Genomic DNA, 23,856 nt, shown 5'->3' with positions numbered 1-23,856 from the left:
TATTTTCACAACAAAAAAAGATTTCTAGCAGGGTTAGAGTCTAAAAACTCCATATTTCACTGAAATGCTTCCTATTATGCGATTATGCAGTGAAATGAGATACTTTGACCAGAAAATTACGCAAATATATTTTCTGATCTTGAGTTTTTGCAGAACAGAGTCCAGAAAGATCCTGGTTAAGTTCATAACCCTCACCTCAGTTCACCGCGGAGACATACAAATGAGCTCCCACGATATGCAAAACCCGAAAAGAAACCAGGAAATCTGTTGTTTCGGGGAACTTTGAGGTGCACCAAGTAATTGCTTTGCTTTAGTGTTGTGTCTGAACTCTGCCATTGTGAATGATATCAGGTTTTGTTTCATTTCAACTCTGCGGTGTTCATGAGAAAGTAAAGTTATCTATGAAGTAACTTTAAACGCATAAGAAAAAAAATTTACAACATGAAGAAACCATAGTGCTCCCACACCCCCACGGGGGGAAAAAATGTTATTAAGCAGAGAAATAGTTTCTGTGAGGATTTTTGATGTCATTTTAGATGGAAAAGTGGCTGTTACACTGATTGAATCATTGATAAGCTTAATTAAAGTCCTGCAGACTTTGCTGCTGTGTGAATCGTACATAAAATAGATCAAACTCATTCTGATATCCATCTGTTGTCATTAAGCCTGGCAACAACTCGCTGTTGTGATGTTTGGTTTAGAGTTTTATCTCCTCTGTAACATACACTCAACAGTCATTTTAATGCCATCTGAGATCACGGCACAGTATTGTGGGGGATATGGTTTACAAATTAAATGTCAAGCCTCAAGATTTTGAGGGACTTTATTATCGCCTGAACCCATAAAGTTATAACACCATGTATGAAGGTTAATGATGCTTTTTAAAGGCAGATTCACCCCCTCCCCACCTAGAGATTTTTGCTTCCTCAGACCTTGCCTCACAACTGTGTGTGTGTGTGTGTGTGTGTGTGTGTGTGTGTGTGTGTGTGTGTGTGTGTGTATATGGTAGTGGGTGGTCAGGAGACAGACTGGCTTTATAAAAGGTTATTTACATCTGCCACAAAGGTAATGTGATCGTTGCTGTTTGTTTGTTTTCATTACTCCAAAATTATGAGGCAGATTTGTTGTTGTTGTGGTTTTTTTTACATTTTGATGTCAACCTCCTATTGGGTCGACCAGAACCTTCTCAAATTTTTGCCACAAATAACTCAAGAATGTTATGATGAGTTCTTGTGACAGCTGCCATTTCTTTCTCAAACACTGCTACGTAGCGGATTTTCAGATTTTGTCACATGTCACAGAACAGGAAGCTGTTGTAACTGGACTTGGCGGGGGGGGGGGGGGGGGTTAAGCCTGATGGAACAAACATCCCTGTGTTGTCTTCATCTGATGTGCAGCAACATGATAGGTAGGAAGTGTGTGTTGTCTATCGCCACCTAGTGGATGCGTCACACATTCGTCTGCTCCTTCACCTCCCGCTGGCTCTCTGGAGCAGCCACGTGTGCACACGTGTGCTTGGGTTCGAGGGTCCACTCATCGCCGCTTGTAGCTTTGATCAGGCCTCGAATGCCAAAGTGCCGAGGGCCGGACACTCACCTTTGTGGTGGAACGTGCTCTCTGGTTTTACACAGGCTGTGGTTGACAAAGCTATTCTCGAAGCACCTTTTTGCCAGCACGATTACTGATGTCATATCACCTTGTTTGAGATGTGTTTTATTTGATTTCTTGGTTATGTATGTATTTTATTGATTAATGTATTTTGTGTGTGTAATAAAATTGAACCTACTGCAGGAAGAGCTATGTAAATGTCTCTGTTGGGACAACTTGAAATGCTGCAGAAGTCAATAATGGCTTTTCTCAGACCAGAACTTTTATGTTTCTCTGTCCTTCTCTTTTGTTTGTGTCAGAGGTGTGTGTGGTGGACTGTGGCGCCCATGGCTCTTGCATCAGCGGTATGTGTCACTGCGAGGAAGGCTGGACAGGACCAGAATGTGAGCAGAGGGACTGTCACCCACGCTGCATCGACCACGGAGTCTGCCGCGAGGGCAAGTGTGACTGCCACCAGGGCTGGACCGGTGAACACTGCACCATTGGTGAGCCACGGTGACACATGCTGAACACTTACACACACTTGACAGAAGGGCACAGGCTGTACAGGAAATGGATTTGTGGGCAGTTTTTAAAAGGGCAACATCAGAGTGTGAATGTCAGTGTTTTCAGTGCAGATCTCAAGCTCATGGACCCGACTGTCAAACAACTGCTGTCAACCTGGAACAAACAAGTAACTTTTCATGACAAACTTGTTGTTTTTGGTGCCATTTCCTTAAACACATTTGGCTCTTGGGATTTTTCTTCTCCCCTTGTCTTTTCTGGGTGTTATTCAGCCAGTTGAAGTTTCTGTTTTTGACTCTTGTCTATTTCTTTTTTTCTTTTGCAAGCCAAAGCAGGAAAAACACAACTGCTTCTGCTTCTGGCAACATGACATTCAATGCCTCTCATGAAGCCAAAACCAAAACCATAACCATGAGGAAGGTTTTATTTTAACTGTACAAGTTGAAATTTTAAATTCAATGATATATTTTTCAAGACTTATTTTTTTTTGGAAGATAAACGAGTTTCAAACTTTAAGCTGGCAACCATCTCTCCTTGTAAAAGGACATTTTCCTGTCAGGTTTTTTTTTTTTTCATCCCTTTTCCTCTCTCCTCATAAAATCTTCCTTTTAGCAAGGCTTCCCCTCAACTTTCTAGTTTTCCTATCATCAATTTAGATATTCCACCTTTTAGACTGCTGAAGTGATGCTCCTTTATTAGTGAGTCAAGGGCAGGCATTTAGAGAGCTGAAAAGCCACGGGTAGGCCTCTTTGGAATATCATTTTTCCGAAATGGCAGTGCTTCACCTGGCATTAATGAGGATAATGAGTTCTGAGATGTCACTTCATATTGACCTTTAACTACACCTCCTTGACACCTTCACCTCTGTCAAAGGTCTTGTAGTTAAACTCTGACACGCTGTGTCAAACAGCATTCCCCCAAGTGTCATCTCCAACCGCTCAATGATGACATGTTACCTGTGAAACAAAGATCTGGCACTCCAAACTATTCAACCTCAATTACGTATTTACAAGTTGTCTCATCTGCGATCCCCCCGTCTGCGGCACGGATCCGTCCCTGAGGGGAGAGGAGGTCGCAGGGAGGGAGTTGTTGGAGGGGTCACGCAGCTGGTCTTATTCCTCTTCAGGGCCACTCTGGACCATTTTCTTTCCCCCTGTTTAAAAACTCACAAAAGTCACTCCTTGCTTTGGATGCAGCGGCAATGAATAGCCAGAGCTTTAGCTTTTCTTGGTGAACTGGAAGCTTTATTTTTCAAACCCTGAATAACTTCCATTTGCACAAAGCGCCTTTTAATCACATTACATGGCCAGAGCTTGAATTGAGGACTTCCTTGGCCATTCTTCAGCCACAACCATCTAGAACCTGCTTGATATGCAAGTCTTAACCCATTGTCAGCGCTTTCTCAACACTGCAGTTCACCACTAAGGTGTTTTTGATTCGTCTGGGTGCTCTGTTGCTTTGCTGCTGTGCAGTTGTTAGAACCACTGAAGTGGAGATAAACAGCAAAATTGAGAAAAAGACAAACTTTAGTATTTTTCACTTCACGATGCGTTATTACAAAGAGGGAATGGGAGTCTACATACCTCCTGACAATTACACAGTAAATGTATTTGAAGCAGATGAAACTAGTTTATGTAGTTTGAAAACAAAGGGCGCTGTAGCACTCTGATATCAAGAGGAACTGTGCTTTTCTTTGTGTAAGCCTCTTAGTACAAAGAAAAGCAGATGGTGAGTGTTAAGAATTAATATTTTACCAAGCTTCAGATAGAGTAATTTATGAAGTACGTTATATTGCTTCTTTTGCACAGAAATATAATCATCATCACTTTTACAAAAAAAAAAAAATCTGGTGCTTCTGACCACAGAAGCATCAATAATTCTGATTAATCACTTGCTGCTTTAATTAAGTTTCACTCTAACTTTGTTAAAAACTGGATGAAACTAAACCATAAATCCCCTCCTCTAAATCTGCAGACTCTGTCTTTTGTCTGTCTCTAAAACAAATTGTCTGTTGTTTTTTTTGTTTTTTTTCTATTTGCATGTCTTTGCCTAACTCCTACTTATCTCTTCTATTTTATGTCTGTATGCCTGTCTGCCTGCCTTTCTGTCTCTCTCCAACTCCCTCTTGGCTTTCAAATGTAGCCCTGGATTCCAGAGTATCAGGTAAAAAAAAAACACTTTTCACTCTGCTTCAAAATTCACGCAGAATGTTTTTCTTTTTCTCATCCAGCTGAACGCCTTTATTTTTTGCCTGTGACTTTTACAATTTTGAACTAGATAAAACGGGTGAGCTTGCACAATCCTCTCTTTTGGTAATATCACTCAGTATTCAATCACCCCAGTGACTGTGATTTTTAATGACAGATTGAAATAAGAGCGAAAAAATGATTTACTTTCACCACAAGACAATGATAATATTCGCAAAAAACTACCTGCACAGCTTCTTTTCGAATATTAAAATCATGTTGGCAGGTACATCAGCTTTACGCCAGCAACGCTTTCCACTTTTTGTGCTCCCTGTAAGTTATAATAAGTAAATGTGTTTGTCAGTCTTAGCTCTGCCACCACAGAGATAAGTAATTTTCTTCTCCAAATGTTTCCCTTTCCTCGGTTGTGTAATAGGAGCAGTCAAGATAGGATATAAAGGTAAATTGAACACTACCCCTCCAAGGGAGATTGTCACAATCGATCCCTCCCTGCTCTTTGTCTTTCCTAGCACGGCGTATATACACCTGTTCTATGTCCGAGTCGATCATAATGTTTCAGCTGTGATCCTGCTCCCCCGATATGTCCCCTCATCTCCTGTCCGTCTTAACCAGTCTCACACAGACTCCACGGTCCCTTCTCCTCTTGTCTTAATTCTTTGTGTCTGCCAGATTAAACGCCCCAAACTGGTGTGGTTTAGTCATGTTTCGGCTCCCTGTCTTCACCCTCCACTAGAAGGAATGCGATCTGGCAGCAAGTGCTCTGTTTCCTGTAAATGTAGAGGCTCTGGATCCTTCCCCTCTTTTCCTCACACTTCCTCCCTCACTATTTACATATATACTCCCTTTCCTCTTTGATATGGCTGTTACTTCACATGAGTATTGATAACATCTGCAATGGGCAACTTCTGTTTTCTCCAGATGACAAATAATACATTGATTTCAATGGTCTGGATTCACTAAACTATCGTTAAGAACGGATTTCCTCTTAAATGTGTCATTTCAAGTTGATATTTAAGAGGAAAATTGAGAAAGTCTGGATATCTTTCAACTTAACATTTAAGAATTAATGTAAGAAGGAATGAGATATTTGAAAATAGAATCTGAAGTTATGTCTTTAATTTAAGAGAGGTCATCTTGGACAGATTGAGTGAAGGTAATTATTACTTTCATTTTTTTTCAGTTCATCTAAGTCATTTTGTTCTCAATTTGTGCAAAAACTTTTATGACTTGAACTTTGAGTAAGAAAAACTTTATTTTAGCTGATGTCCCCAACTTGAATCTGAGATTTCTGTGCACTGTGGACTGATGTGGTAAAGAAGTAACCATTATTAGAAAAAAAAAAACTAATTTAAAAAAGACTAACAAACAGAAAGTACAGTTCACCATCCCATGCATGAAATTTCAGTAACTGTCTTATTTTGGTTTAAGTAATTAAGGTGATCTTGAAAGATTCTTTTTTTTTTTTCCGTTTTTTGAGAATTAGACTTGAGAGTTGAATTGCTTTGTGAATCCAGCCCGTAGTTCTGAAATAGGACTTTAAAAAAAAACAAAAAAACAATCATGACTCAGAGAGAAAAATATTTGAATTCCCAAATTGTTGATGATTTTTCTCAGAGTTCGGGCAGAAGTCACTCAAACTCACACAAAAAGAATCATTTTAACTGACTTAACACCAAATAAAACTCCCAAATTGTGATGTGGTTTGGCCTCAGCAGCTTGGACATACATTCATTCACACTCTTTATCTCACGCACTCGATGTTTCGGTCTAGATGCACACGCTCCTGAAACTCATGTGAAACGACAGAACGTTCTCACACCCTCCTCCTACATTCGCAGTCCTGTCAGAGGTGTATCGTTCTGTATGTTCACTCTTATCATTTTTGCCCCTCCTCTGCCCCTGTCCACTCTATATGCCGCCTTTGGCTCTTGTCACCCCAATCCCCACCCCACCCCACCCCTCCGTTTTCTCCTCCTGATTTCCTTGTTCTGACTTGTTCGGCTGCTTGACATGTACATGATGTGTTGACAGACGGCTGCCCCGGGCTGTGCAATAACAACGGGAGGTGCGTCCTGGATCAGAACGTCTGGCACTGCATCTGCCAGTCAGGATGGAGAGGCCTGGGATGTGACGTTGCCACCGAAACGCTCTGCTCAGATGGCAAAGATAATGAGGGAGGTAGGAAAAAGTCAAAGCCTTGTACAAATTGTCTTTTAGCTGCAGAAAAAACCTCCTTAAAGTGCGTCTGTGTGTGTGTGTGTGTGTGTGTGTATGTGTGTGTGTGTCTTATTGCGCCAGACAGATTTTTGGGCTTTGATGTGGCTCCTCTGTGACATTACAAACAAACAAAACAAATCAATCATACATAAAACATCATTGGAAAGAATATGCAAATGTTGTAGCAAAGCAGGCTGTTAAACATCATGCTTTAAAATATTCAAGATAGCTGTTATAAGGAGTATTTTAAACTGTATTTTAACATTCTACCAGCTGGGTTTTCCAAACATGCTCAGAACTTTTGAGGTTCATATTAGGTGACATACTTTTAAATAGTTCATACTTTGATGTTAGCTCAGGGTCTCTGCTGTTTATTTAATGAACTTGAGTTCAGATTAGAAGTCATCTGTGTGCAATAGAGCTCGGCGCAGTAATGGAGACGCTCCCACGTTTCTTTTGTCAAAACCTATTTCATCAAGGTCAACGAAGCGTCCTCTCCCTGTCCTTATTCTGTTGCTCCTGTTTTCCAGATGGGCTGGTTGACTGCGTAGACCCAGACTGCTGCACTCAAATCTCCTGCCAGGGTCAGACCTACTGTCGTGGCTCGCCTGACCCCGCTGCCATCGCGGGTCAGGGCCAAGGGTCGGGTTCCCAGCCCATGTCTAAGGGTTTTTATGATCATGTCAGTTTCCTGATTGGACCCAGCGGCAGCCATGTGATTCCTTGGGATAACCCGTTCAACAGCAGGTAAGCGGCTTAATGAATTACTGACAGCCCTTTAATAATTTGGATCACGTTAGCTGTTTGCTGTCTCATTACCAGTCGGAAGAGACAGCTGTGTTTGTGCAGCCACTCCACAACGTCAAAGAATCTCACATCTATTTGTCTTCTCAGTTACTGTGACAAGTGTGTTTACAGTAGTGTCGCTGTCACAAGCATTTATTTTTACCTGCGAGGATTAATAGCTGAGGAGTGAACTTGTTCCTTGCTAAAAGCAGTCTGACTGCTGACTTTAAAATCACCAGGATTCAATTTCATTCACTAAGATTACAGGGACGCGCAGCTTCCTGAATTAGAAAAGAAGAAGCACGGCAAACATTTCATTGAAGAGGCCATTTTCTCTGCACATTAATGCATATTTGCTATCCGGTTCTTTAATCATCGGTGAGCTGCCCATCACACCGCGTATTTGAATATCTGAGGCCTGCACACCTGTCTTATATGTGAGCTATAGTGTCGGTTCTGTCTAGGACAAGTCCATACCGCTTTACTGGAACATCAAATGAGATTACATGCATTTTTGTATGTTAATACTCTGTCTCTGCTGTGATACAGGATTTGATAGATTTTATTCTTATATGGCAAAAGTCTGTATTTATTAAGCTTTTTCACTAATGAGAAGCTGTTTTGAAGTGTGTGACGCAGAATTCATCCGTCGTCCATTTTGGTCCAAACATTGGATGGAAATAGTTTAATAATCTGTAGAGGATGAATGCTACGACTGGAAACATTCTCACTCATAACTCATCAAATATGAGCACTTCGTCAGGGGCCTGAAACCTCAATTGTCAGTTTAATCATCAAAATAAGGTACCTGGGTTATATCCATTCTGGAAAGATGCTACCTTCCAAATTAAAAGACGCCAGTCCTCAGTACTAAACGTTTTATGATGTTCGAACTGTGATTCAAGTGCATTTAGGTTTAGAGATTAAAAAAAAAGAGAACGATAAAAATAAAAGAAACCAAGTGTTGTATCTTGGGTTCAAGTTTTTACTTAAGGTAATATTACATGTTGCCATGGCGACAATAAGTCTCAGATTTAAATGTAAAAACCTGTGTTCAAGGGAGACTGTAGACAACATTGCAAACTTGGGTGTAATAACAGCAATCTGCATAAAAACAGTGTTGGTTGCAAGCAGGAATTGAAGAGCGGCCTCCTGTTGCAAAGTCTGCTGTTTGATTTGATCCGCCTCCCTGCCCGCCCGCCTGCTCACTTGTCTCACACACACACACACACACACACACACACACACACACACACACACGCACGCACTTGTTACAGATGTCATCTCAGTCAGACTTTCACTTGCATCCCAACACACACAAAACCATCTTTCCAAGGTGGACGTTGTCTGACTAAGCGAGTTGGTGATTCTCTTGAGTTTTCTTCAGTGTCACTATGAGGGTTTTTTGTTCAAATGGATCAGTTATTCAACTGAAAGCAATTACACCAGACCTTCATTAACTCATTGAATCATCATTGGCCTGATTGCAATAAACTTTGGTATCATCCCACAAGAAGAGTTGTAATAACTGATGATCCAGAGTTTGCTTTCCAAATTGCTAAATGATAACTTGAACCTAATGACTTTCCCATCAGCTTCCTCTGGACTGTTAGCATGACAATTAACACGCTATGATGAAAGTGGTTATCATTGTGAGCATGTTATCATACTGTCATTAACGTTCCGTTCAAAGCACCGCTGGGTCTAGTTAAAGCCTCACAGAGCTGCTGGCGTGGGCTTAGATTTCTAGGCGTGTTTACATCATCCCCCTCAAATTTCTCAATTAGTTTAATTAAGAGGTTTGTTTTTCTTTTCCCCTTAGAACTCCCTAGAACACAGAGAGTTTTATTGTGGTCCAAAGCATCGGACCTGAATGGAGCTTTGCTTTGTTTTATTGTGATACTTGACATCATTACTAATTTTTTTCTTTTTCTCAGCTTGCTGCATTAATTAAGGTGTCAAGTTTGGAGTTTTTTTCGAAGGTCAAAGTCATTGATTTAATGTTTGTAACGACTCGGTGGCTGTTAGGCCGCATCAGAGTTCAGGACTAAGTTTTTTGTTTTTTGGTTTGTTTTTTTTTGCTCAACCAAACATTCCACATCTGTTCACCATCACATTTGTGACTGATGGAGAGGAAAAATGATTTCCAACTGTGTGCAGAAGGCTATGGGAATATTTCCTCCAATAGTTTAAAGTAATCCTTATGTAAATAGCATGCTTTGCTGAAAATATAGAATGAGGCAATACCCCCCAGTCGGGGTCTCAGTAATCCTTATCCTCATTGTCTTCAGCTTACTGTCGGTTTCATGTCTGGCAGAGGCATTAGCTCTCATGCTCAAAATATTCATTAGTTCTTTTTTTTTTTCCTTCCTTGTAGAAGTTAGTTTTATTGTCAAAACCACCACAGTTTATTGTAGGAGCTCAGCAAACATGTGTATCGCTGAAATTGACCAGTTTTTTTTTTACTGTATCTTATCAGCACAGGGCAGTCATGAGGAATATAGAGACTCCAATCATAACGGTTGAATTTGTTTGGTTCTACTGGCAGTGAATAAATCTTTGAGGCACTAGAACAATGGATCAAGAGTGTTTGTCTGAGTATCTGACATCTAAAGCTACAGAATAAGGAAACAGTTAGAGGTTATTTCTCTCCTATTTATTTCTTTTTTTTAAAGAACCTGTCGTGTAAGACAAGAAGAAAGGCAGCAGATTTCAGCACGCAATCAGTTTTCAGAGCTCCGCCGTAAATCCGTCCCCAGTATCACACACAGAATAAAACACATGTTGTGGTTTGGGTAGCCCCCCCCAGCAGTGTCACATCACACACCGGCTGCCCAGGTAGTGTTTTTCCTGCAGTCGGTAAGACAGTGACAGATAAGAATGAATGAATTATAGGATTAATTTCTGGGATGTCAGCAATGCGGTGTGACTTGGCGTTTGTTCGGGGTTTCAGCTCTTGTATCATCTGTCTTCCTCTCAAAAGATTAATAGAGACATGTAAAAAGTAAGAGTGAACCTCCGTCGGAGCTCTTAAGTGGCCTTGTTCCTTGAGCCAGTAAATAAAGGACAGAATATGAGCTGTGGCGGGAGGGAAATAAGAGAAGCTAAAGCTGTGGATCATCCCTATCTCATTTACGTAATGACCCAGAGATAAAGTGGCAAAAAGGCATATTTAGCTGACCAGTGCGGGATGCAGGGAGTTCTTTGAAAAATCTCTGGAAGAGCTCTCTGGTCAAGAAGAAAGGAATAATTATCATTGCAGGAATATCGCATTGTCTCTCTTCTTACCTTCAAAAAAAAAGACTGACTTAAAAATGACTTGACACTCAATAATATAGCAGTGAGAAGTAGCAACTAGAAGGAAATGTTGCCTGCGGGCCCTGCAGTCATATTCAATAGTCACAGAGGATATCAGAGACTTTAACCATGTATGAATCTCCAATGTCTAGGATTTATGAAGCAATATGTCACAGAAAATACAGCTTTTTAGCTGAAAGCAGGCCTTGACCAGAAGTAAGCAAATCCATTTGCCGGCAGGGTAAATCTGGATGGGGAATGAGTAATGCACTCCCTTGCTAGAATAGCTACTATAGGGATGCCCTTAAGCCACCAAATATGAAATGAATGTACATGTACATAAAAATAAAAAAAAAAGGATTTTTGTTCAGGAAACCTCTCCTACATTTTTAAAAGGGACATATTTTTTCCTTTGTAGACTTCAAAACAACACTCACATTTTGACTTCATTTTATTTATTTGTATATTTGCATTTCCTCTTTACATCTTCAACTATTTAGGGCTTAACCTTCTTAGCCACTTGATTTTTTTTTCTGTTGTTGCATTGCCCGTCATTTGTCAGACTCTTTTTCATATTGTTTCTCTCTATGACAGTTTGCCTCAAGCGCCGCATTTTGTTGTTCCGACTTCCTTTAAAGTGCCTCTTGACACGTCAGCCACCGAGCTTTTGCAACTCCTCACATGAAGAGGATATCTGTAACAGAGAGCTGAAGAGCTCATTTTAACACAATTCATGTTGATGTATTGTCTTTCATCACAAGTCAGATATTTATCGCACGAGTGAGCACAAGACTCTGACAAAAGCCTTTTTTTGGGAAGCAAAAGTACTGTACTTGCAATAATAATCACACTTGGATCACAGCCTCTTGGAAATACAATTTAAGGGAAACTTGTAATTTTGCAAGGTCAAAATGACAATATTTGACTCGTGAATCTCATTTGATATGCCCACTGCAGAGTAGATTGTACACTTCATTTACCGAGTTGACTCTCAGACTCATAATTTAACCGTGAATCTTGTTAGCCAGATAATTTGCTGTGTGTTTTCCACTTTTAGCTTTGATGCAGCCTGTTTTTTTGGGGCCGGCCTCGCAAATTGAGTTGCCCTAAAGAGCTACAGAGTATGCTGCATGTTGTCTCGACATAATAATATTTTAATAGAAAAAAAAATGCAACCATTTCTTTTTTTCTTGTGGAATAAAAATGTTGCAATACATGTGCAAGATGCTGCAAAATCTTAACTTGTCTCTTCACACTTCATTACGAACTTTTCGAAGGAAGAAACTGGGACAGACAGGTGCTTTGTTAGGGTGACGTGCATGGAAAACAACCACTGGCGTGTGGCTAGCGGCCGGGAAATCGTGCCTTGCTGCTCGTGCCACTAGGGGAGGAATGACAGGTTTTAGCAGGGTTGATGCCATGGTTGCTTGTTGACACCAACTGGCTTTGTTTGTTTACCCACACAGCCTGGCATCAGTCATCAGGGGTCAGGTCCTCACGGGAGACGGGACGCCGCTGATCGGAGTCAATGTGTCATTTCTGCACTACCCGGAGTTCGGCTACACCATCACACGACAGGACGGCATGTAAGCGAGCCTATGTTTGCACGTGTGCATCAGCATGCAGATATACACAAGGACACATCTGCATTTACCACCACACCCAAACAAAAACAAGTGCACTCTGCCCTCAGATTCAACCTTTGCCATCACGACTCTTTAATTTGTTTTGTGTCCTAAAAACAAGTATGGAAGAAAAAAAGCTCAAAGATTTTTCCATCAGTGGGACATTCATCCTGGCTGTTAACCAAAAATCGCTCAAAATCAAACAAACCGACTCTGCAACCCATCATGCCCGAGAACAATCCCTCATGCAAATGTCACAGTGGTGGAGGCCATTTTGAACTAGGCTGTTTAAAATGCATTGAATCAGCAAGGGTAGAATCAATCTGCCCGCAGTGTAGTAAAACATGGGATTACTGTCTGACCTTCTCCTGCTATTACTGCAGATGGGTACTTAATAATGGGTGTGCAAACACACACAAGACAAATGTATGTCTCATATTTTACAGAAGGGGTTCACCTCAGGTAGGAGCTTTATTTTGCAGATGGGTGATGGCGATCCGGTCCTTCATTCAAATTCATCAGATAGAGGTTGTGTTTATGTGTTGCCAGTGTGGAATAAAGAGCTTATGAGTGGTAGAGAATTGTGCAGCTGTTGTTATGAAGCAAAAATCCTTGAGTCCCCAGATATCTGAGGATTAGCTGATGTCTTCAGATATTCCGCCCTGTAACTCTTCTGACAAGGAGCGTGATAAATGGTCGTGGATAATCACACTTGGTTAGCCAACAGATCCGCTCTGTCTGTTAAGGAGTTGGGGGGGGGGGGGGGGGGTTGCATCAAAGCCTGGCCTCTTGCAGCTGTGAGCTTCCCTCTGCCCAAAGTGGAGAGCTCAAGAAGGAAGCTGTTTTAGGTCAGCTGCACAGCTTGGCGGTTGGCGTGTGAGTGCGTGTGTGTGTGTGTGTGTGTGTGTGTGTGTGTGTGTGTGTGTGTGTGTGTGTGTGATAAACGTGCATCAGTATTCAAATCTGTGAGGGAGTGTGTCTTAGTGCATGCAATGTCACCACCCAGATGCTCTCCCCACCCCTGGGTAGTGGAGCTCGCCATAGAGAGCAGTACTTCAAAGACTCGTCCTTCATTTCCAAACCAGTAACTTTTCCCTCTGTAATGTCATACTAATTAAAACCAGTTCACCAGAGAAAACTCTCCAAACCAAAATCAGCCATAGAGTGTCTTCTGACACCATGCCTGGTTAAACAAATGTAATGAATTATATTCAGCGAATGATAATATATGGAAGCTGCTCTGTGGAGAATAAATTAAGGAGGGAGAAGTTTTCTCTTCCATTGAAAAATATTATTTGGCTCTGTCTTGAAGGACTGCACTTATATATAAAGCTTTTCTACCTGAAAGGAACTCAGAGCGCTTCACCATAATGTCTCTCCCCCACTTATTGACTAATCGATGATGTCAGAGTTGCCGAGGAAGTCACTGGCCTGCCCAATCCAGAGCAATCGTTAGCCCCCAGCAGGGCTCTTGAATGATGGTTTTCTTGGTATTTTGACTGAGAAGTGTTATGTCACAATTTCGGATGAGGTGGAGTGGGAGGATTTAGCAGCCTGACCAAGGCAAAATGAAAATATTCTATTTATAGATGATAACGATGATGATGATGCTCTTCCATTTTGACACGTGAAGGTTTGACCTCCTGGCCAACGGCGGTGCTTCTCTGACGCTGAGTTACGAACGCGCCCCGTTCCCCACGCTGCACCGGACCGTGTGGCTGCCCTGGAATATTTTCCACGTGATGGACACAGTGGTGATGAAGCGGGAAGAGAACAACATCCCCAGCTGCTACCTGACTGGTCTGATAAGGCCCAACCCCCTTATCCTGGCCACACCTCTCTCCACCCTGTACAAGACATCTCCAGAGGACAGTCCTATCATCCCTGAGACACAGGTGAGACCAGTGCTGACCATGATGATGTAGCAGCATGCATGGTGCCTTTTTGTGGTTTTTTTGGGGGGGCGGGGGTTGTTCACATCTGATTGTTTTGAATGTCAGCAATAATTTGATCCTAACGTTTTGGTGGTGAAAATACACGAAGCATGCAGTCATGACAAATGCTGTTATCTTTCTTTTACTGCAGCTTCTCTTCCAAATTTTAAACATTCAGATTTGCCTTTCAGTCTGCCTTTGAGCTTTGATTGAATTGAGCAGCCTCCCAAAATACTAAGCCATAAATTGTCTCAGAGCAACACTGATAAATTCCGAGGGCACATTACATGGAGGTTACACATGACTCCGGATTTACTTTGTATCCGGCTGCCCCAATTTGGGGTTCAAAATCCCCTGAATCTGGGTCCAAAATCTCTTAATGCAACCCCCCCCACCCCCCCAAAAAAAAGGAAACTCTGCTATGTTTGCTATTTAAATCGATAAGAAAAATAAATGTGTTTTATATTTTAAAGGGAGTAAAAAAAAAAACCTGGGCAAGCGCGTGGATTTTTTTTTTTTTACTTACTCAAAAACATGAGGATTACTTTATTGCCTGTGGAGTTCGTTCAATTTGCATATAGTCTGTTCTTTAGTGTAAATAATTTATTTTGAACATGCCCAACGAAAAGTCATAATGTTTATTGTGCGTGGATAACGCAATATCTATTAATGTATGTGTGTTTGTGTGTGACCCTGAAAATAAATTAGATGTTAGATCTAAATTACTCTGAAAACAATGCCCACTGGGAATGTCAGTGTAGGAATTGCAATGAATTATAATATTATCTACTGCATTAGATAAATAACATGAATTATATACTATAATTGGCAGCATTAAAGAAATACTTCACAGATGTTTGCTGTTGTTAGTAATCGTGGCCATGGGGTGCAATGTATAGCATTTTAAACACCAGAAATCTCCCGCTGTGCCTTTTAAGTCGATACTGCACATCTACCGTGCTTTTGATTCTAATTAAAATCACAGGTCCTTCATGAACAAGTGGCCATACCGGGTAGCGACCTCAACCTAGTCTACCTGAGCTCCAGGGCAGCTGGCTACAAGCCCATCCTCAAGGTGCTTCTGACCCAGGACCGCGTCCCCTTTGGCCTAATGAAAGTGCACCTGATGGTGGCCGTCATGGGCCGACAGTTGCAGAAATCTTTCCCTGCCTTCCCCGACCTCTCCTACACCTTCATCTGGGATAAAACAGACGCCTACAATCAGAAGGTCTTTGGCCTGGCAGAAGCTGTGGGTGAGTTACCATCTGTGAAGTTGCATCCGAAGATGTGAGCGTAGGTTTGCTGTCAGATACTCCCGCTACCTTCAGGCGATGAACCTTCGTTGTACATTTGAAGATTGATTTTTTTTTTTTTTAAGGTAGAGACTTTTCTTATTATGTGCTTTATAGATTTAGCAAGTTGCATGAAATTTTGAACTCCCTCAGTGCTGCACCTCTAACTCCCACTTTTGTCGACTTCTTTGCGGTGCGCGTGTGGTATTTCAGCAGCAGTGAGCTGCCTCAAATAATGCCTGTAATAATTGCCTAATAACAATTATTTGATTAAATCATACATGACAGAATATCAATTATTTTAACCACGTGGATCCCTCATCATTGTCTTATAGTCATACCCTGAAATAAGCTGCACGTCTGTTCCTATTGATTTGCAGAGCTACAAGTAGTTACACACTACATTTGTTTTTATTTAGAGGGACAGATGTTGGAGCATTACCGTTAATGTATTGCAGAGGAGGACAAAAAAAACCTCCCAGCCTTGACAATCAACAGGATTCACTCAAGACTTATCACATAATGTGCTACATCGGAGCCTTTATTGTTTAAATAATTCATGCCACTTTACACGCTATTTTGTGTTTTATTTGCATTTACAAAAGATAAAACAGACAAACGAGAGAAAAGTGCGTAAAATACAAACCGTGCAGGTTAGATTCATGAACTCCACGGGCCTTTAAATCATCCCAGCTGGAGAAAATTATACAGTTGAAGAGAAAGCAGAACCAGCAACTACAAAACAACCCAGACGCGTGCTGAATGTCTTATAGACTAAAAGCCTCATTGCAGCAAAAAAAGAAAATACCAAGAAAGAAGGTCGCTCACCATAGGCACCTGTCATCATTATTCTCAGTGTCAGTGGGATATGAATACGAGTCCTGCCTTGATGTGGTGCACTGGGAGAAGAGGACGGCGGTACTGCAAGGCTATGAACTGGATGCTTCCAACATGGGAGGATGGATGTTAGATAAACATCACATATTGGACATTCAGAACGGTAAGAAACCCTCTACAGGCATGTGGGTGTGGGTGTGTGTGCATGTAGTGTAGAAGTAGGTGGCCTCTTCGGGGTTACAGGCAGGTGGTCTTTACCCTAAATCACCGCAATAAGTACTTAAATTGAGATGAAATATGGTTCGTCATTCCACCTCCAGATAATAGATGAGGGCTGTAATGACAATAAAAATCAGCATGTTAAGTCACCGGGTTGCAGGGCTCATGATGATACCACAGCTATTTTAGGAATCTTTTGTTGCTCATGACGGCTTTTGATGAACATCACATGGCACTAATTCATTAAACTAAATTAGTTTCTTGCTCCATCATCAATCACAATCACTTTTATCGCCAAGTACCGTACATGGACAAGAGTTTGTCTTTGTCGCGCTGGTGCAGAGACATAAAGTGAAGCATACGTAATAAATCTGTCAAATATACATAGACTACTGAGTTACTGCTGGGGAACAGTTCCAGCAGGTTGCACACTATAATCTTGTGAATTCGGTGCTATGTTCTAACTGTGCCGGCAGTAATATTACGGCCATTAGAAGCAGCAGCAGGCCTCAGGGTGGTGTGCATTGTCAGTTTGCCAGGCCCTTGTTTTGACATTAAATCCACTCCAGCTCACAATTGTTGTTCCAGTTGTCCGAAACAATTTGTGCCGCTTTTATCCTGAAAATATCAAGGTTACATTGTTGGACCTCAGCAGAATCCATAGTCTCACACAGTCAGATGGGAGTGTGTGACTGAATTTCAGGGTTGGTTAGCTTGAATGTTTGTTTTGTTTTGGTTGGTGGTATTTTCAATAATACAACAGGTTTGTTTTGTTTTGGGTTTTTTTTTTTTTATCACATGTAACCATTCATTTCGTAGATCTCATCCAATCACTGCATTCATAAGTGATTATAGGTGGTTTCATGCTTTTACAGGCATGCAGAGAGCATCAGTTTGGTGGTGGATGACTTGGGCTCAGAACAAAATAAAAATGTGGGCATTGATCGAAAAATAATAAATATCTTTGTTGAGGCCACAAGATATTATTATATATAGTTATTTAATGGGCAAAAGCTATAACTTGTTTCTTCATTGTAGTAAAGTCTCAAGATGGAACTAAGTTGAACAACTTATATCTTAAGGCCTCAAAAATATCTTATTTTTTTCCTTCTTTCTGTCTTTCTCTCTCTCTCTATTTATATCCATTGAAAACTGTTTTTTTCCCTTTCTCCTTTTATGGCCACTTCAGTGCTCCATACTTTTTTTTTTTTATCAACTTCCATATTTCAAACTAGCATTAGGTTGAAATGAGGTTTTTGGTTATCAAGCTGAAAAAAAAGATGAATTCCATCAGTGGGAGGAATTGAAGAATCTCATTTACAGACAAATTATTCCTCTATGGCATCATTATGAGCAGACATTTTGACATGGCCTGCAGTGATTTATCCAAAAAAGAACATTGTCCAATCTGACACGACCAACCAGTCATCACTCTCCACTCAAAGGTGGCTGTGTCGCTCTTGTGATTCTCTCCTCTTTGGAGTGCTTCTTAAAATTTAGCTCAGTTAAGAGTTAAATTGAGCTTCGGCCTGCAGTCATCGACACTTGAAGTATTGCTGTTGGTTTTGGATGAGTGAGGCATGAAGTCGTCACACGGCTGCGTCCCTCTGCTGCGTCCCTCTGCTGATATCTCATGCTGGTGCTTTATGATAGACATCTTTTGTATTGTGCTTGTGTTTATGGCTGAAAGGTGGCCTCAATCAAGAATATAAAGCCTCTTTTGAAACAGGCACGCCGTAGGGGGTGTGTGTGTGTGTGTGCGTGTGTGTATCTATAAACAGCGCCCGCATGGGTCTTCATCAGGGTCATGTAAGCTCTACTTCTCCTGCTTCAGTGCGTGAGCCTGATGAAGACCTGTGAGTCATCACATGTTGGTTGTTTCAAATAAACACGACTGTGTACTGAGGTGTGTTTTGAAGGACTTCATCATTTTAACCTTGTTTTATCTTTCCAAGAGTCCTTCACAAGAAGGAAGAAAGATATATTTGTCATTTTATTTGAAGATTCTAGAGTCTGTAATGCCCACTTTTCATGCTTGATGGTCAAACCCCAGGCAAGTATTGGCCCTTAAATTATGTGTATAACCCATTATTTATTATCATGTTCGGCATTTCGTATCATCTCATCGTCTGAATACTTGTGGAGTATTTCTGCTCCACCAGTTGGTCCGCTGAGGTTAAAGATGAAGTTAAAAATTAATGAGGTTCACTTGTTTCGTCAAGTGTTTGTATGGCTAAGTGCTCATCTAGCAGACCATTCAATGACTCCATATATAAATATATCTATATATACATTCTAACTCCACTCACACTACTCAGTAAGACTGCTTTTCCTCAAATCAAATTGTAACACTTCCTATGCAGCACTACAGGGGTTATACTTAGAAAAGTTTTTATATCCCTCAAAGTATATTTTGCCTTTCCAGTATTTACAAATATGTGGCATGAGCTCGCAAAAAATAATCATCACTTCTTTGTTACTCCAAAGTAGAGAGAGAGCCAGTCACGTATATATATATAATGGTGCCCCATGACCACCAATACAAATAACAAAGCAGTCCAATAACCTCCATTTTTAAACTATCAAGTGTATCATCTGCTATAATTCTTTTTTTGTCCAGTTTTATGCCCATTCATTTATGGAGGAGCTGCTTGATTGGAGCTAAAACTAAACTATAACGTTTGCAGTATTCTGAAGGTTCAGGGTGCACTGAATCGGAAGAGTTATAGTCAGTATTTATCCCAAATAAAAGTGTAAATTACTGAGCATACCACTGAATAAAGATGTTAATTAGACTTGAAACTGAGCTTGAGAGTTTGTAAATGGACCGTTTTTGTTGGTCGAGAGATTTGGCTTCAGCTTCAAGCTAAGTGTGTGTGACTGGCTCTCTTTGCACTGTGGAGGCACAAAAAAAATGATGCTGGGGTAAAACATGTCCTCGTGAGCTCAAGACACCTTTTTTGTGTACTTGAAATGCAGAGTACACTTCTGCTTTAAGTCCAGTGGCGTTGCATACATTCTCTGCAACCGTCTGACACTGAAGTGTAAGTCTGTTTTCATGTTAGCCCCACTTTAGGTAAACAGCTGAGAATATATCCTCGATATTTTAGCTTCCATAAGAGCAGTGTGTTTAAAGAGGGTTGTTTGTTTAACTCTATTCTGCCTACTTCTTGTTTGCGATGACATCTTGCATGCACACCAACACTTGACAGGGGCAATGCTGTTCTCCCTGGATTTGCATAGTAATATCACCAATGTATTCTGCATGTGTAACGGTCCTCTCACAACTCAAAGATTGCACACACTGTCTTTTATCGGATACGGTTGTAGAAGACATGTCAGAGAGCCGGTTCCTGAAGCTGACTCTTCCTTTACATTGTTCAAATTTGATGCTATAGTGTCTTGTTTGTTTCTTGAAGATTTCAAAAAAACAAAACAAAACAAAAAACAGTCCTAGGGGGTGGGGGGAGGAGGGGGGGGGGGTTCCGCACCCAATCTGTCAAGTCATTCGGAAGTTTGTGAAGTGTTGCACTGAAATCTGCCTCTAGCTCGAGTGCCGCCAGTGCACTGCGTTAATCCTACCTGTCTCGGTGTCTAGCACCGCCATCTCCAAAGCCTTCAGTGGGGCAGCATCACAGTTGTTGTTTGTGATCAACAGATAGATGCAGCGCATGTGATATGCTAATGAAGTGCTGCATCCTTTATTTAAATGGAGTTTTGGCGCATGTCTGGATTTAAGATTAAACTGGATCTTCCTGTGCATGCATGAGCAATCACTGTGTGCAGGCTTCTACTTCTATGTGGATGACGAAAATAAAATGACCAGATGGCGTCTAGTTTGGTGTCTAGTTTGTCTTGTGCAGTGAATGCTGCAGTCTCTTTATCACACTTGTCCTATGAGTGGTAGTTGCACTGAGTGGCTAAATTTAAACAATTAAAGAAAAAAGTTGTGCTGTTCTGTCTCATTTAGCCCTAAATGACAGGAGCTTAATCAGTTTTCTAAAGGGTTTCATGCTCGAATCCTATCAGCTCCACCCAAAGATATCGAGCGCTACACAACTCCGAAACATTTTTTGTGAGTGACTGTAAAAGTGGAACCACGAAGAGGACATTTTTACCCCCCCCCCCGGCATTTTTAATAGGTTTATCAGTCTTTTAGTGAATTATGGGGTGTGTGGGATAGCAAAACAAACTTTATATTATCATTTTCTTACTGACAGAATTCACTTTGATTCCGTTGTGGTTGTTCAGTCTGCTACCCCCCCACCCCCACCCCCACTGTGCTGTCTGCAACCATTTGGTCACTGATGGTCCACTGCCAGCAAAAGCCTTATGTGGGCGAATCAAGGGGCCTACAGTTACTTGACAAATTCATGAAAAAAAAGCTGCATGTTTTTAATTTTCTTATTCTACAATAATTCAATTGGACCTACTTACATGAATTAGTTATTTTGTTGTTGTTTGTTTGTAACCTACAATCACAAATTTAATCAAAATTAATACTTAATGGAGCTACCTTGACCCTTATAGTATTATAAAATACTTGTAGGACATAAACTGAGTTTTCAATAGTTATTTTGTCAAGTCGTACTTATTATTCAGAAGGAATAAATGAAAAATGAAAATCTTAACTGCAAGAAGAAATGACATCTTTAATCACTGACACGGTAGCGGCAACAGTGAGAACGCCCCACCCCGGCGGTTCTTGGGGGAGATTGGAATGTTGACGGTTCTGGTGTTAACATGCAATGTGTTAACATCACCCTGTAATCCTATCTGTCTTTGCCGTCACACATATTAATATTTATCCCAGAAGTTGTGTGTGTGTGTGTGTGTGTGTGTGTGTGTGTGTGTGTGTGTGTGTGTGTGTGTGTGTGTGTGGTCTCATAGTTGTTTCCCCTGCATTTTCTCAATCCAAACTGAATTATTCAATCCTGCATTCAGCCACATTTTGACATTTGAGATTTATGGCCCACGTGGGTTTTGGGCCAAGAATGCAGTTCGATATTCTCTGTCGGCATGAAGATGAATCCAAATATCACTGTTTGCCTTCACTGCTGCTTCAGTATTGATTCCTTAATGTTGTAAACCCTGACTAATGTCTTCACCGAACATGCTAGCGAGTGGAGCTGCAGAAGTGCGCTATTGCTGTCTGTTGTGACTCATTCTTCACTTTTGCACCACTTCAAACATCTGGGGATTTTTTTCTCTCCTCCCATCGTTTGTGGCGAAAGCTGCATGCTTCTCTCTTCTTCCACTCCAGAGCCTGTCAAACTAGATAAGGCAAATTGCTGGTGTCTGTGCTTCAGTCATGTCCCCCTGCCGCTCCTTTCTTCATCGCAAGTGGATATGCTGTCCCCTCTATCTGTCTCTATCTAGGATAGCTGATTCCTATTGGACTCAAAGTTCAGCAACTCGGTGTGTATTTACGACTGTATTTGAAGCAGCGAGTGGTTTTCTGCTCACTTTTACTTGCTATCACAGTGGATCAGCGAGAGCTTGGGTGGTATGACACAGCGCAAAGGAGAACAAAGAAGGACATGGTGCAATTAAGACACACTCCCGCTTCTCTGCTACCAATCTCTGCACTCTCTCTGTGTCACCAAGGTGACATTGCTCAAGGCACTTTAGTTATTCTATCAGGTACGGGGGCTCTGCCTTCCATTTGTACCATTAATCATCTCGGACGCTGTGATGTCGGCATGGAACCGTTTTTTTTTCACTCCATGACTCAAACGAGCCTTTTATCAAACAAATGAATACATTCTGTAATGATTCAACTGGAATCAAAGAATCGGTTGGACAAATGGTCATCAGTGAGTGAATACACATGCAGAGTAAGTGAAACGCCGGCCTTTTTTGGAGATGGCGAGGAAAGGAATTTTTTGAGTTCAAGGGAGGCAAAGTGTGGATGAAGCAATTTAGGCTGTGTGCTGAAATGTGTCTGTAATGACTCCCCTCCCAGTTTTCCTCCATATGTGATAGATAATGGCCGTCTTGTTTGCCTCACAGTTACCAATAATAGCGGTAATGTGGCGTGGTCTCTCCGTGCGTCGTATCAGAGGGAAGACAAGACACAACTTTCTAAAATATTCTCATCATAATGCAGTAGGGAAAGGGAAAGTATCAATATTTGGCACCAGTGTGTCAATAATTTATCACAGGAGAAATATTGTGTCGTGTCGCTGTATCCAACTTTTGTCTCACCCCCTCTACGCCAAGCGAAACTGTCGTTCTTGTCTTTCACCTGCTTCTAGACAGCATTGTTCTACTCGGACCTGAACCAGCAGAGGAATGGCTGACCTCAAACTGACAGCCGTTCTAATCTTGATGTCTAAGCACAAAATTATAAACAATAAGTGAGCACTCAACACTAATTCCTGCCTTCCTGTTGTTTTAACTGAGTCCCACGACATCGTGCAACATTTTACTGCGTTTACATCTACAAAAGCCTCCTGTGTCATTGATTTCCTCCCAGGGTTTTCAGTTGAAAAGTTATATTTTTTTTTTTTGACGCACTGTATTCTTTACATTGCCAAAATTTCACATAGTTGCTGTTGAACTCTCTCAAATGGCCTCACATTCATTATAAAATAACAAAATTCTGCCACATAACTTGTTGCCCAGCAAGTTTGAGTTCCTTTTATATTATTTTTGTACTTTTTTTTTTCCTTTTGTTTTTACTAAATCAACTTTAAAAGAAAGTTGGTAAAAGGAGTACATAGTTCTTTCACTCAAGTAAAAAAGTAGAAATATCCAGATAAAAAAGGCTCTCTGGTAAAACATGAATAGGTCCATTCAAAATTCTACTTTAGAAGTAAGAGTATACGTTCCACATGACGTTTGTTTATCCCTGTGCTTGGGGACCTTCAAGCCACCAAACAATGATCTGTAAAGGTCGTGTTACAGTGGTTTGTATTCTGTTTGTGCCGCTCTGATTATCTAAGTTGGCAGCCTGCAAATTTGAAAATGACTTATCCTTTTCTCAGCAAAATGGTTTTCCTCTGAGTTTGTAGTAGTTGTTGAGTTCCAGTTAATTTAGTGGAGCAACAAGAACAATATTTTCTTTTGTAATATAGTAGAGTAACTAGTATAAAAACTGAAATACTGAAGTACAGATACCTGAAAAGTGTACTTGTGTGCAGTGCTTGAGTGAAAATACTTCCACCCCGCTGGAATGTACCAGGCTAGCCGAGCTGATGCGTCAAGAGCCCGACTCAAACCCGAACCTGATTTCCACGTTTCGGTTTGGACCCGACCCAGCTTTTATCAACACTGTTGTGATGCAGGTGTTTCCTGCCTGGCTCTCACAGAACAGCAGCTTCTTTGT

General features: G+C 41.1%; 1 protein-coding gene across 3 annotated transcripts in view; it reads left to right on the top strand.

Moving 5' to 3' along the window:
* The window catches only part of LOC147251458 (teneurin-3), a 154,796-nt gene that overhangs the window by 105,378 nt on the left and 25,562 nt on the right, over positions 1–23,856 (top strand). For all 3 annotated transcript variants that reach the window (XM_086222155.1, XM_086222156.1, XM_086222157.1), the window contains 9 exons: positions 1,908–2,093; positions 4,255–4,275; positions 4,735–4,758; positions 6,351–6,497; positions 7,067–7,283; positions 12,086–12,205; positions 13,878–14,139; positions 15,164–15,431; positions 16,327–16,470. In XM_086222155.1, the coding sequence (XP_086078281.1) occupies positions 1,908–2,093; positions 4,255–4,275; positions 4,735–4,758; positions 6,351–6,497; positions 7,067–7,283; positions 12,086–12,205; positions 13,878–14,139; positions 15,164–15,431; positions 16,327–16,470 (1,389 nt within the window). The remainder of the gene's footprint in view (positions 1–1,907; positions 2,094–4,254; positions 4,276–4,734; positions 4,759–6,350; positions 6,498–7,066; positions 7,284–12,085; positions 12,206–13,877; positions 14,140–15,163; positions 15,432–16,326; positions 16,471–23,856) is intronic.

Source organism: Aulostomus chinensis, chromosome 13 (genome assembly GCF_037954235.1).
Source record: "Aulostomus chinensis isolate RoL2024-O1b breed Wild chromosome 13, RoL_Achi_v1.0, whole genome shotgun sequence".
Lineage (NCBI taxonomy): Eukaryota > Metazoa > Chordata > Actinopteri > Syngnathiformes > Aulostomidae > Aulostomus > Aulostomus chinensis.
The sequence above is the reverse complement of the archived record's forward strand: the minus strand, read 5'-3'. Positions and strand labels throughout refer to the sequence as shown.